A 13,962-nucleotide genomic window follows, 5' to 3' on the forward strand; every position below is an offset into this window, starting at 1 on the left:
ATCTGGTTTAACATGGTGTGTATGCATTTTGTGAATGACCAATGAATACAAGGGAGTAAATAAGCCAAGTAGTGGCTCTACTTCTTGGAACATACACATATAATGTAGCACAGCAGACTACAGTATATCAGTAAAAAGTTTTTCCTGTATTCCAGGCCAACGTTTCGGTGTTCTTCTCACACCTTCATCAGGACTAGGTGTAAAAAGAATACCGAAACGTTGACATCAAATAATGTAAGTAAGAACTTTTTATTGATTATACATCTAGTGTGCTACATCGTGAGTATATTAAGTATGAGAGCCGCTGCAGCGCCTGCTGATGAAATCAGAGTGAAAAAGTGCTCGTTTTACAAAGTTAGCCAGCCAGCCAGCCATGACTGCTCATTGCTCCAAGTGTATTGGGTGCACATACGAGGGTTACCAGATGGCTTACCTGCAGGATCTGTTAGGTTTGCATTTTCAAAGGGGTTAACCCAGGGGTGTTCAACTCCAGTCCTCAAGACACCCCAACCCCCCCAAGCAGGTTAGGTTTTAAGGATATCCCTGTTTTAGCACAGGTGGCTCAATCAGTGGTTCAGTCAAAGAGCCTGCTTCAGCACAGGTGGCTCAATCACTGGCTCAGTCAAAGACAGAGCTACTGATTAAGCCACCTGTTCTGAAGCAGGGATATTCTGAAAACATGACCTGTTGGGGGGCTCGAGGACTGGAGTTCAGAGCCCATGGGTTAACCCCTCTGTGGCCATAGGGGCCTGCTAAGAGCTTAAAATGGCATGTCTTCAAAGGCTGGTACTGAGCAAACACTGCAAGCCTTTGTTGCTATTGTTAGCTCTCCTGGAGGCAGCAGTTGTGGCACGATTGTCTAATAATAGTGGGGTTAGCCGCATGTGTTGGGTGCTGGAGGGTATATCACACACAGCTGCAAGTCACTAGGATACAACCTTCCATTCACAATATGCCATGGGAAGGCTGCTCTGACCTTCATTCATAAATACTTATTTGTAGCAATTGCTATAGTAAAGCACACAGGAAACTGCCAAAGCGTGTAACTGACAGCAGGCAATGGCCCATTATTACAGTACGATTAAGGGAAAAGGGCCATTGAGTATTCTATATTTAGAGCCTCCCACTTCCATAACTCCGTCTTATACAAACCAGAATATAGTAGCCAAATCTGCAGCATTCTATAAATATATACAAGTAGTAACAAAGGAGGAGAGGGAGTAGGGGGTATGATACTTTTATTGGACCAATAAGTAGTTGATCTGTTACAAGCTTTCTAACCTCTCAGGGTAGGGGTAGGATTCGATGAAGGACCCTGGAAAGCAGGGGTGGGCTGGCCAGGGGGTTAGGAGGGCAATTACCGGTCCTCTTTGCAGGAATGCGGGCCGCTGCATTGCAGTAACTGCGGCCGGCACAACATTTGGTTTTGTTCGCAAAGCCGATAGCATAGCAGGCCGATCGCAGTCTGCAGGATGAGTGGTGAGCTGGGGGCGGAACTAAAGGGACGAGGGAAGGACAGCAGGCCGGCCGCAGTCTGCAGGATGAGTGGCGAGCTGGGGGCGGAACTAAAGGGACGAGGGAAGGACAGCAGGCCGGCCGCAGTCTGCAGGATGAGTGGCGAGCTGGGGGCGGAGCTAAAGGGACGAGGGAAGGACAGCAGGCCGATCGCAGTCTGCAGGATGAGTGGCGAGCTGGGGGCGGAGCTAAAGGGACGGGGGAAGGACAGCAGGCCGGCCGCAGTCTGCAGGATGAGTGGCGAGCTGGGGGCGGAGCTAAAGGGACGAGGGAAGGACAGCAGGCCGATCGCAGTCTGCAGGATGAGTGGCGAGCTGGGGGCGGAGCTAAAGGGACGGGGGAAGGACAGCAGGCCGACCGCAGTCTGCAGGATGAGTGGCGAGCTGGGGGCGGAGCTAAAGGGACGGGGGAAGGACAGCAGGCCGGCCGCAGTCTGCAGGATGAGTGGCGAGCTGGGGGCGGAACTAAAGGGACGGGGGAAGGACAGCAGGCCGGCCGCAGTCTGCAGCAGGAGCTGAGAGCTGGGGGCGGAGCTAAATGGACGGCGGATGGACAGGCAAAAAGACAGGCTGCGGCCAGGGTGATGCTGAGCGGGCGTGCTCTTGCTGCGATGAAACACATTGCTAAAATGTGTGTGGCCAGCGTGAGCGTGCCTGCGTGCGCCCGTGAGCACACAGCGCTCTGCTGCTTGCAGAGAATAAATTTGTTTCTGCTGCTCGCTGGCATGTCACGTGACCGGTTCACAGATCCGTGACGTCATGACCGCGCCCTTCAACACGCGCACAGCTAGCTGGCCAGGAAACGCACAGCCAAGCAGAGCGCATGATGTCACAGCGCTCGAGTGCCAGTGCGCACGCTCCCTGCCTGGCCGCAGCCTTGTCCAGGGTGAGAGTGCGCTCACTTGCTCACGCGCGAACAAAACAATAAAACTCAGTCCCCCCCGTTCATACAGCGCGCATGCGCGTGGAGCGGCACGATGCTTGCAGAGACAAATATAGGCTAATTGATTATATACCTATCAGGGCAATAAAGGGTTAAATACAAGAGAACATGTGTGAATATAACTTCTAGTCCCTATAATGCATATATTAAATCATCTAAAAATTACAACTCATATTTAATACAAATAAACATAAAAAAATAAAACATTAGAACAAGTGTTGAATTAAAAAAAATGTATCTTTAAAAGACCAATCGAGGAGTACAGTCCAGTTCCAAAATGTAATCCACCGAGGCGTCTGCAGCCCGAATAATGGATCACCAATCCCTGACAAATATCTGCAGAGAAAAGAAAACAAACAGGCGCACACCTCGTGTATTAACGTATAAAAATATGTATTTTAAGGAACATGAACTCATTCAAATACACTAGGTGTGCGCCTGTTTGTTTTCTTTTCCATGTCCGTGTCCGTGTCCGTGTGATGTGCATATATATATATATATATATATATATTTATGTGTGTATATATATATATATATATATATATATATATATATATATATATAATCTCAATTAATAATACAGATAGAAGTATCCATTTTACAGGTTGATGTATTTTCATTCCTGTTCCTCCCACCCAGTACTCCGAACAGGAAGATCTCGATTGATACATTGCAGGGAATATATGACCAATAAGGACTTTATAGCTGATGGGACCGCTTCCCAGAAATGAAATCAGCTCAATTAAACCTAGGGTCAGTGATGCAGATTATAATAAATCTACTTCCACGGCAGTTACTAGGAATATTAAGCCCTGCATTGCAGGCCACTCTAGCACAAAAGAGACTTAAAGGCAAAATCTGAAAGAGTCTGGAAAGCCTCTTCTAAACCCCTAATGTCACCTGTTAACGTAAAGCAATAAGTCCCCCCTAATGCATGTGGTTTCTCTCTCCCTCAGGATGTGGTTACTTCATGGTATCTAAGTTCTTGAACGTATTTATTGCCTTAGTCACGCTGTGTTTCGCCCTGCGAAAAAACCTTCTTGTATGATGTTTGAGAGATTGGAACAGGGAACCCATGTAAAATGCGAAGGATGCTCTATATCGTTTGTGTGGTCACACTTCGTGTGGTCACAGTGGCTGTGTTGCACACGGGAAACTGTATTGCAGGTTAGGACACTTTTTTTCAGTAGACCACCCGGGCACGGGTGGCGAACTCCTATCCTCAAGGGACACCAACAGGTCAGCTTTTCAGGATATCCCTGCTTCAGCACAGGTGGCTTAGTCTTTGACTTAGCCACTGATTGAGCCACCTGTGCTAAAGCAGGGATATCCTGAAAACCTGACCTGTTGGTGGCCCTCTGAGGACCGAAGTTAGCCACCCCTACCTGCATTAGGGAGTTCGTCCAACCTGTCTTTGGGGTTTCATCATTAAACTGATTTTAAGAACAAGTTTCAAGTGAGTGGGAGTTTCCATGCAGTAATACCCCAGTTGACACTATTGTAGTGTTCATTAATACCCCCTGTCATCTTGAGATTTTGATTAAACCTTTGTTCTATTAGCTATAAACCCAGTCAATTCTGATCAACCGTCCTGATTTTTTACAGTCAACTGGAACAGAGGTCCCTAGTCAGACGTCTTCACAACATAGCCACAGTGAGGGCCCCATGAGAAGTAAGATTCCTAATGACTGTAAGTAATGTTGGAAATAGTGTAGCTGTATTTACATAGATTTTTTTTCATGACCTCACAAATTCCTCCTGCAGGTGTGTTGTACCCTAGTTCTCATCAATCTGTTAAACATTATTATAACCAGCAATGAGTTACACGGTTAAATGATTGCCTGACAGACGCACGCTTCTGCAACACATCCAAGTGATGGCTACTGCAGGAATTTAATACATACTGTACAAGGAATAGGTCTACAATAAGTTTTTTTTTTTTTTTAGAGAATACACAGAGATCCAGACCTGATGCTACCTTGTACAACTACCTTAATACATAAACCTTCCGACCCCCTATCCAATATATGAATTCTCTTCCCAGTACTGGAGAACGGTTCCGGTCCATTGAAATTAATGTGACTAATATCTTCTCTTCTCAGCATAACAACAAGTAACAAATATCGGGATTAACTACGGGATGATGCGGGGTATCACACCCAATCCAGCAAGAACTACCATTCAAGTCCATACCAGTTAATGCAGGTTTAGGGTGTGGCACCCCACCTCGGACCTTAGTCTATTCCGGACATTAGGCAGGGTGTTTTTTTGCTTTAAAGCGACATCATTCATCCATCTCCTTTTAAGGGTTAACGCACCCAAACAAGCATTGGCTACCTTTTCAAGTCAATGGTAAGTTACGCTGGCACAGGTGCATTAAACTGTAACAGAGCTTCAAGAGAGCTCTGCTGAGTGAGTTGTATGTTGGGCTCAATGTCAATTTCTCGAGGGTTTTCCTGATTTTACTTCAGCTGGTGATACGGGGAGTGGTCATTTAAGACGCATTAGATTGAGTTGCGGAAGATTTATTGTTGTAGTCAAATTTCTTTATTTCCCACCTCTCCACTGTACTGTATTGTATGTCTTTATTTATATAGCGCCATTAATGTACATTGCGCTTCACAGCAGTAATACACGTGGTAATCGTATAAATAACAAATAATATAAATAACAGGTCATGGGAATAAATGCTTCAGACATAAACGAAACATTTAGGAAGAGGAATCCCTGCTCCGAGGAGCTTACAATCTAATTGGTATGTAGGAGGAACAGAGACAGGAGGAGGGAATTTTGGTAAGTGCGTCTGCAGGGGGCCAAGCTTTATGTATCATGTGTCTCGTAATATCTACGGTGCTACTCATATGCTTCTTTAAGCAAGTGTGTCTTAAGGTGGGTCGAGAGGGTGCAAGTCGGGTCCCACTGAACCAGCATGCGCGTGCGCAGAGAGACCGTCACCTACTCTGCCTGAGGAATCGGAGACAAATGTAACAAACTGGATCAAGAAGCTTTTGATGTAGATGTTCATGAACAGGATACTACATGATGGATGGCAGCCCAAGCCAGTGGCGGATTTCCCATTGGACTCTCTTCCCCAGTGATTGCCGGGGGAGAGCGCGGGGCCGCTGTAAAGCTCTTACCTTCTCCTCCTCCTTCAGCGCAGCTGCGTTAAACAACGCTACAACGTCCCATGGTGCCGTATTGCCATGGCAAGGTGCTGTCTGATGTCGCAACGCTGAAGGAGGAGGGCTGCACAAAGGAGGAGGCGGTCGGGGTGACACCAAGGTAAGTGCCTATGGGTGACGGATTTTTAATCCGCCACTGGTCCAAATGGACTTTTTTAAATTGTTTTTTTATACAGCATTGAAGCGGGGTCTCCGGAGCGGAACCCTAATTCATTTCAGGTCCTGCTTCTGATTGGCCTGCGTGACGCGGGAGTTATAAACTTTACCGAGATACCAGCACCCTCTGGAGGTCTGTATCTCGGGACCCAAGGGATCCCCGGAGCTGAAATGAATGGCGTTCTGCTCCGGAGACCCGCTGATTCAAACCTATGGTAAAAAATAATAATAATGAAAAAGCGCGTGGATTGCTCCCTTAAAGCAGCAGTGGACCCCCGGCTTCCGGGGACCCTCTAGTTATTTGTACTTTTTTGTAAAGTTGTTTGACACAAAAATAAAATATGGGTTTGTGAGTCACCACTAAAAAGTTGCGACGTCATCTGCTGATGTCCCAGGTTTCTATTGGTCACTGGGGCAATGCTGACCCTGGCAGCCATATTGTGTCCATTAAGCTTTCTTGACCGGCATATAAACTGCCTGTATCTCTCGGGTTGGGGCAATGCAGATGGTACAGGTAATATGAACAAGGTGTGAGTCTGTTTCAGTGATACTCACACGTGGTATTATTACACATTAGCTGCTAAAAATGCTATGACATTTGTACTTTTAAGTCTAATGCACCCTAAATCCTGACCTTCATTACAATGCCTCGACTATTTGGTATTCCAGCTTTGTACAATCACATTAGCTCTGCACGGCTCCTTTCCCCTTGTACCCAACCCCGCCCTAGCACTATTGACCCCATCCTGTGTTACCCCTGCTAATTCTTCAATGATCTAAAGTTATTGCTTCTTCTGCTATATGTATTATATTCCTGTGTGCCACTTTACTTATAACACGCCCCAGTGGTAAAACAGGTTTAAAATACTTCATGAACCGATTCGCTGAAAAGTGAATGCCCAGAAAGTGTGTGACCAGTGAGCCCGGATTTGGTAGTAGGTAGTCTAGTTTTTGCAACTCCCAGTCTGTTACGTTTAGTACACATTTCACATTGAGATTTTCTTTGAATATTCCTATTGTTACTTTATTCTGAATCAGCATTGTAGCATCAGTGTTACATAATGTTGGATTATTTGTTCCTTAACCCAGGGGTTCTCAACTCCAGTCGTAACCCCCCCCCCCCCCCCCCCCCGGGGTCAGGTTTCCCTGCTAAAGCACAGGACTTCGACTGAGCCACTGATTGAGCCTCCTGTGCTGAAGCAGGGACTGATTACGCCATCTGTGCTGAAGAAGGGATCTCCTGAAAACCTGACCTGTTTGGGGGTCTTGAAGACTGGAGAACCACTGCTTTAACCTATTGAGTGCTGAAAAAACACCAACACAAATAACAGAATATGCCATGCATACTCCTTTTGATAGAGACTTGTAAAGAGAATATATACCAAATGAATGGATGCTGCAGGAATTCCAAGGATGCAGTCATCAGGGCAGAGTTAACAAAGCAGGTTTGAGAATACCATCATGAAAACTAGTTTTTAGACCATACAAAAATGTTTTAGTATCAGACATGTAAATGTTTTAAATCAGGAACTTGTTTAGCCTTCCTCTTTAATAAAGAGGAGACCCCCAAGGAGCTGTGTAAAAAAAAAAAAAAAAACATTTTAGGTGATCACTCTAATCTAAAGGTAGCCAACTCCAGTTCTGTGCTGAAGCAATGATATCCTGAAAACCTGACCTGTTTGTGGCCCTTGAGGACTGGAGTTGGCCACTCCTGGTCTAAACTTAAATCTGCCCCTCTACCAACTTACCGAGTCCAGTGGGTATGCTTGTTAACTCCTCACACAGGTAGTAGTCATCTGGGTTGAGATACGGCATCTGTTTGAGCATGGTCTGCTTAGGGATGAGGTACAGAACCTCCGCAATCTCCCCATCTTCTATGATGGACATTCGTTTCACTGAGTTAGTGGGCTTATTTCTGCTGGGCAGCACATCCTTGCTACGGCCCGAGCCACACAGCCTCCCTAAAGTATTCAGGCTCGGGAAGGACGGCATCTTCAAGCAATAGGTCTTTTGGAGAGGAGTTTCTGGAGCAAACACTGGAAATCGGAGCACTCCTATAATTTGTTTCGTCTTTCTTTAGAAATAAAATATGTATTTAATTGCACAGGCTGCAAAATCCTTACTTCTATAAGAAAGGACTGCCATATTTAATTTAAGGTGGGGGTGGGGGGGAATATAAATCCTAACCAATATCAGCATATCTCTGAATTGCAATCATATACAAAAATAAAGGAAATAATAATATACTGCAGGATATAAATAAATGACCTGTTAACAGGTTCTAATAAAGGAAGTATACGTTTACAATTGAAAAGAGTCAAAATGTTCCTCTTGTAGCCCAACGATTTTCCGAGGCTGGCTGTGTCTTCTTTAGCTCTGTCTTGCCTACTCATTGAAGGAGATTAAGACGAGATATATTTGTTGTGATTATCAGGAGGAGATTACCAGCATAGGCCAGGTCAGCTGATCCACATCACCCAAACCCATCCTGATCAACAACTAATCATTGCGGGGGAGAGCGCCTATCTACCGTCATGGCGAGAGAGAAATAAAACCCATCTGATTAAGTTCCTCCGGCAAGGAAAAAGTCTGAGGTAGAGCAAAATAAGAGGATTAGCTTGCAACATCTTAAAAACGATACCCTACAAGAAAGGGGCTGATAAATCCCACAGTCGGCATAGCACATCTGTGCTACTGTAGTAATCCATGTTGGGCTAGGAGTCACATATGAGAAGGAAGTGCAAGGAAAGAGATAGATTAACTGGGGGACACATCTCAAAATAGCTCAAAATGTGCATAAACTCATGCAAATGCGTGATAAAAAAAATCACTTGTACTAGTTTTTACCACCTTGTTTTTCCACAAAAGCATTTACTTTACTACATGCTGATAACATACGCTGTGAAATTGTCCGGAAATTGAAAGTTGCCAAGCGAGCCCCAAATATTCCTCGCTCAACCACTGGAAGAGATAAACAAAAATGGCCCCTCAAACTTTTATATTACGTCTTAGTTGTATTTGTAGTTATGTATATCTTTATTTCTATAGCGCCAGCCAGGTACATAACGCGTCACAGCAGTAATACACGTGGAATAATAATATAACATACTGTATACTGGGAATAAGCACTTCTGACATAAAAGTAACATTAGGAAAAGGAGCCCCTGCCCCGAAGAGCTTACAATCTAAGTGGTAAGTAGTGAGAACGTACAGAGACAGTAGGAGGGTGGGTACGTGCGCCTGCAAGGGGCAAGGTCAGTGCATATAATATGTATAGTATCAGTCAGTGGAGTTACCGATAAAGTGGTGTGTTTAAGAGAAGGTTCAAGCGGGCAATTTGTTTTGCAATTTTTTTTAACATAGGATTGAAGTAGGGGATCTCTGGAGCTGAACCCCATTCATTTCAACTTCGGGGACCCCCTGCTTCCGGAGATACTTACCTCCATAGAGGGTTCCGGTAGCCACTCGCTTGCGTAGCAGGAATCACGTAATGGCCGCTTTTCAAAGCTCCCGGGCCCTGCGGGCCAATAGGAAACCGTGACATCATCCGATGTGGCTTCCTATTGGCCCGCGTAACTCGGGAGCTTTAAAAAGCAGAGAGATACCCGCATCTCTTTCACAAGTAAGTATATCTGGAAGCAGGGGGTCCCCGGAACTGAAATTAATGGTGTTCAGCTCCGGAGACCCCCTACTTCAACCCTATGTTACAAAAAAATTGACTGCTTGAATTGCTCCTTTAAAGGGGGAGAGAGGATGCTAGTCGGATATTGAGGGGAAGGGCATTCCAGAGGTGTTGATGTGTCAGGCAGGAGGTGAGAGGGCTTTAGATACAAAATGTAGAATTCTTCTAATTTTCCTGGGCTCCTGTTACTTTTATCTGATGGGTATATGATGTACACACCTGTGGCTTAGGCTGCGTCCATGGTGCCTTCTCCTGTGCTGAGGCGCGCGAATGCTGAGGGAAAGCGGGTGCTTTCCCTGGCCTTGGTCCGCGCGCCGTCCGGGGGCGTGTCGGGGGTGTGCCAGTGACGTCACGGAGCTGGTTTGCCCTCATTGGGCGAACCGCTCACGTGACCGGCCCTGCGCTCCGGCGAGCGCCAAATCTAAATTTTGTATAAGACCTACGCTTCCGCACGCTTGCGGAAGCGTAGGCGAGCCCCTACTAAAGCCGCTCTCATTGCGGCTGTAGGGGCTCACTGGTAAGCACCAGCGCGCCTCAGCACGGCGCGCTGACCATGCCCGAGGCCTTAGGTTGTCGAATATGTAAGTGATCATGCTAAGCATAGCTGTATATTCCATCATTTGTATAAAGGGAATCTGAAAATGAATAACTCCTGAACACTATTATTGCTAAAGAAACCTGTACAGTATCATATGAAAGATGATCACCAAAGACTGGGTGAAATTAAGACCTACTTTTGGCTTTTATTATTGCAATGACACAGTGACCTTTCTCCTGAAAACTGTTCCACCAAATATACACCTGCCTCTTCCATATCCAGGAACTCGTCAACCCATTATCTTTTTAACACACTTTTTTTTTAACACAGATACTGTAGCTAAGATTCATCATATCCATTACCTAGTCCCCTCATTACTGAATCCTACTCCAGTATACCAGCTACTGTGGTTCTTAGTCAGCAGTTAATGTCATATACTGTACAGCTTCTAGGGTGACCTTCCCTTTAAGATATTCTTACATTTACAGTAGATTGAGACTGGTGAAACGGTGGTTACTGTGAGTCAACCATATAAAACTAATAAGCCTACTGCTATATTAAGATTAATCCGATGGCTTTGCAACACTGGAGGTTTGGGTTATCGGTGTGCCATCAAAATATCGAGAGCGTCCATTATACAACAAAAAATAAAGAGGTTAGCTGAAGCAGATTTGCAAAATGTGAACACCTTTTTTTCCCTCTTTTATATGGTTTAATAAGTCCAGAAAATATAAATCCGTCAGTGGCTGCCAATGTTTGGGGTTTTTTTTTTTTTTTTAAATCAAATACACAAGGCTTGGTTCTCTTTGCCCTTACTTCCCCATGTAGGAACTCCTAGCTATCTTTTTGCAGTTCACTCCAATATTTATCTATTTACAATCCAATTTTGGGGAGTGAGGCACAGGTATATAAAGGTGACTTGTCCAAGGTCACAAGGAAAGCTGACCTCAGGATTAGAAAGCTGACCTCAGGATTAGAAAGCTGACCTCAGGATTGGAAAGCTGACCTCAGGATTGGAACACTGGCCGCCTCCTTCCAAGGCAGTGTTCCTGCAGCTAAGCTTCGCGACTTCTACTGTCTCATGGAGATATTTGGTTTCGTCTTTTTCAGTGCGCTCCTATTCTACAGATTTTAGTGGCGCGCGTCACTGCCGTTTGGATAACATTACCGCAACATCTGTGGTGGGAATCATCAAAATAGATCTACGAAAAAGAGTCCTCAAATCTGTGATATTATTTGGAACTGCTGACTGCAGTATACCAGGTGGTCCGGTCTATTTATGCCTAAAAAGGCCTTTAGCAATAGATGGACAATTAAATACTTTAGCACTATAAATATGAATTTGTCTCCTTATCATAATTTCTTTGCAATTTTTTCTCACTTGAGATAAAAGATGAGAAGACAACATGCCGACATGCTTAGGGATTAACATACATACAATTAGGTGAAGTCTGCCAGAACATCTCCTAAGGACATATACAAGTTTGTAGAATGCCTGCTGTGCCTTACCATTGACTCCAAAGCAGGCCGTGATCTTCTGTGCATATTGGCACAAGCCCTCATGCTGCTGCTCTTCAATGTGGCAAGGTTCTCCCATCCCGTTTCAATGCCGCTGTCACTCCCTCACCACGGAGCGGAGCGTGGCCAGTCTTGGCTTTCTTCTCACAGACTAAGACGAAAGCAGGTTTTTTTTTTTTTTTTCCCCCCTCTTACTGGTTTGGAGTCATTAATAATTGAAACGCTGACTCAAAACTGCTGAGCTTTCAGCCTTGCAAAGCCACTTTAAGGACTAATACATAATTAGCGTTCAATAGCATAACAAAGCTTGTATGTCAGCTACTGCTGTGCAATTCTAGCTCTTTCTCTGCTTTGCTGCAAGTCATGACTTTCTGTATTCAGCAAGAAAAAAATCATTGGACACTGTCCATACCCCACAGAGTGGTCATCGTGGTCCTGCTGGTGTTGAATTTGATAGGAACAGGAGAGAAGGGTCTCTGTAAGATCATAGAGGGAGGAGGGCTGATGAAAAAATCCTTTTACCACGAGCCTGACTGGAAGTCTGCTTCCCACCTCCTGGTCCTCTAAACATGGAGCAACTCTGACATTAAGAACTCTATTTAATAAGACGAGTTACAGTGCAATTGTCCATCGCACTTGGGTACTTAATACAAAATGATGATGCACACTTAATTACATCATGCTCAGCACCAAAGGAAAGACACACTTAGAGTGAAGCAATAAGTCAAATGGACAGGTTCAATATCGTGCTATTCCAAATTCACTTAAGGCAGCTTTGGTAGTTACTCACATTAACGCTAGTAGCCAACATAAAGTTAATGCAACACTTACAAATTAAAAATAAACATTCTAAAAGATATATTTTAAAAAAAAAGATAATATTTAAATACCATTATATTGAAATAGTCTTTAATTAGTGGTTATGGTAGGCTGTAATAAAGCTGGCAATTTGTGCACCTCCTCACATTCCATCCCCACATGAATTAATCAAAAACAGAGGGGGTAGTCTTATGGTCAATACCAGCAACCATGGTTGCCATGGTGACTGCAGGAGTTAGGTTTCTCAACGGCCTTCCTTAGAAACGCCTGCAATTAGTCTTTCATATTTTAACTAAATCCTTAAGACCCCCGACATAAATCCCCTCACACCTTATCCAGGCGTGATCCACGGTAAAGTTTCCAGCCAGAGCGGTCTACCTCTCTGCTGGCACGTGCAGCCCTTGTCCAAAGCCACCGGTCGCCGCATGGATATCAGTCCACCGACGCAGCAGGGCGGCTGTCACTCTAAGGTGGGGAGGGTCCATATCTGGGGCATTCCCTACAATACTGAAATGATTTGGCTCAGGGCCCAACTGGGGCCTAGGGGGCAAGGTCTTGGCTAGTCCAGGAAGCTACTGCTTCTGAGACACTACCTTCCTCCTCAGTGCCTCCGTCAGACTGGTTTGCGGGCTCTCCGCCCGCGGAGAATATCCTGTTCCACCAGGCTGCATCAATCTCATTGGCTGGGACAGCCCATGTGTTCATTCCTGCGGAAAGAACTGGAACATTTGGGGCTACAGGAGCTCCCCAGGACCAGCGCACCGGCAGCTAAGTACCCCACCTCTATTACCCTTGATATTGAGTGCGTGTCTCATCCTCTGTCTATTCATTCCTGCGGAGCCATTCCAAGATGGCCACCGCTCTGCCGACACTGCGCATGCGCGTCTTGCATCAAAATGGCCACCCCCACAAACTCCCTGGTCGCGCAGCGCTCCGCCTACCAGCTGAGTAGCAGAACAGTTACCCCTCACCGGAGGTAAGGAGGGGGACTCTGCTACAGGTGATTTTAGTATATGCCTTTGGGGAGTCATTTTGTTCCGGTGCATTAACTCACAGTTCCTTGTTTCACTAAACACTAAAATAAGTTGTTATATGGGTGAGTGCTTGCAACAAAAACATAACTGAAGAAAGGGGCTTTTAAACTCCTTTTACTTACGTGCTTTGCTTCGAGAGACACCTGCAAAGCATTGCAGACACTTGCCCCCTCTGGCAGTGAAAAGGTTATCAGATGAAACGATTACACTGCAGCCATCACACAGACATGCACCTACACCCTGCCCTTCCGGGCAGTCTTATTAAAGACTCTGCTTTATTGATCTGCTCAGTCCTTCTCAGTACACAAGCAATGACTCAAGAGAGGAGAAAGAGCGATAACATGGAAGGAAATGCATGTAGATAACCAAAAAAAGACTTCTGAAAGTAAAACACCTTCCCTAGCAGAGAGGCCTGCAAGCATTGAATGCGGTGAGAGGCTAAGGCTGGGGCCATCGCCCGCGCGGAGGCGTACAGAGGCAAAGTGACCCGTGTGAAGTGGTGCTTTCCCTGGCCACGGTGGACGGGGCGTGCCTAGAGGCGTCACGGAGCTGGTTTGCCCTCATTGGGCGAACCGC

The 13,962-nt window shown here is 45.5% G+C and overlaps 1 protein-coding gene across 24 annotated transcripts in view; it reads right to left on the reverse strand.

Annotated features, from left to right (window-relative positions):
• The window catches only part of ABLIM1 (actin binding LIM protein 1), a 233,540-nt gene that overhangs the window by 186,408 nt on the left and 33,170 nt on the right, over positions 1 to 13,962 (reverse strand). For 5 of the 24 annotated variants that reach the window (XM_075611976.1, XM_075611975.1, XM_075611974.1 and 2 more), the window contains exon 1: positions 7,544 to 8,205. The exons of 1 other annotated variant lie outside the window; for it this stretch is intronic. In XM_075611976.1, the coding sequence (XP_075468091.1) occupies positions 7,544 to 7,787 (244 nt within the window). In that variant the 5' untranslated portion in view covers positions 7,788 to 8,205. Of the gene's footprint in view, positions 1 to 7,543; positions 8,264 to 11,524; positions 11,680 to 13,962 lie in introns of those variants that run through there. 18 more of the 24 variants (XR_012803555.1, XR_012803545.1, XR_012803548.1 and 15 more) reach the window with 13 other exon arrangements.

The sequence above is a fragment of the Ascaphus truei genome, chromosome 8 (assembly GCF_040206685.1).
Source record: "Ascaphus truei isolate aAscTru1 chromosome 8, aAscTru1.hap1, whole genome shotgun sequence".
NCBI lineage: Eukaryota > Metazoa > Chordata > Amphibia > Anura > Ascaphidae > Ascaphus > Ascaphus truei.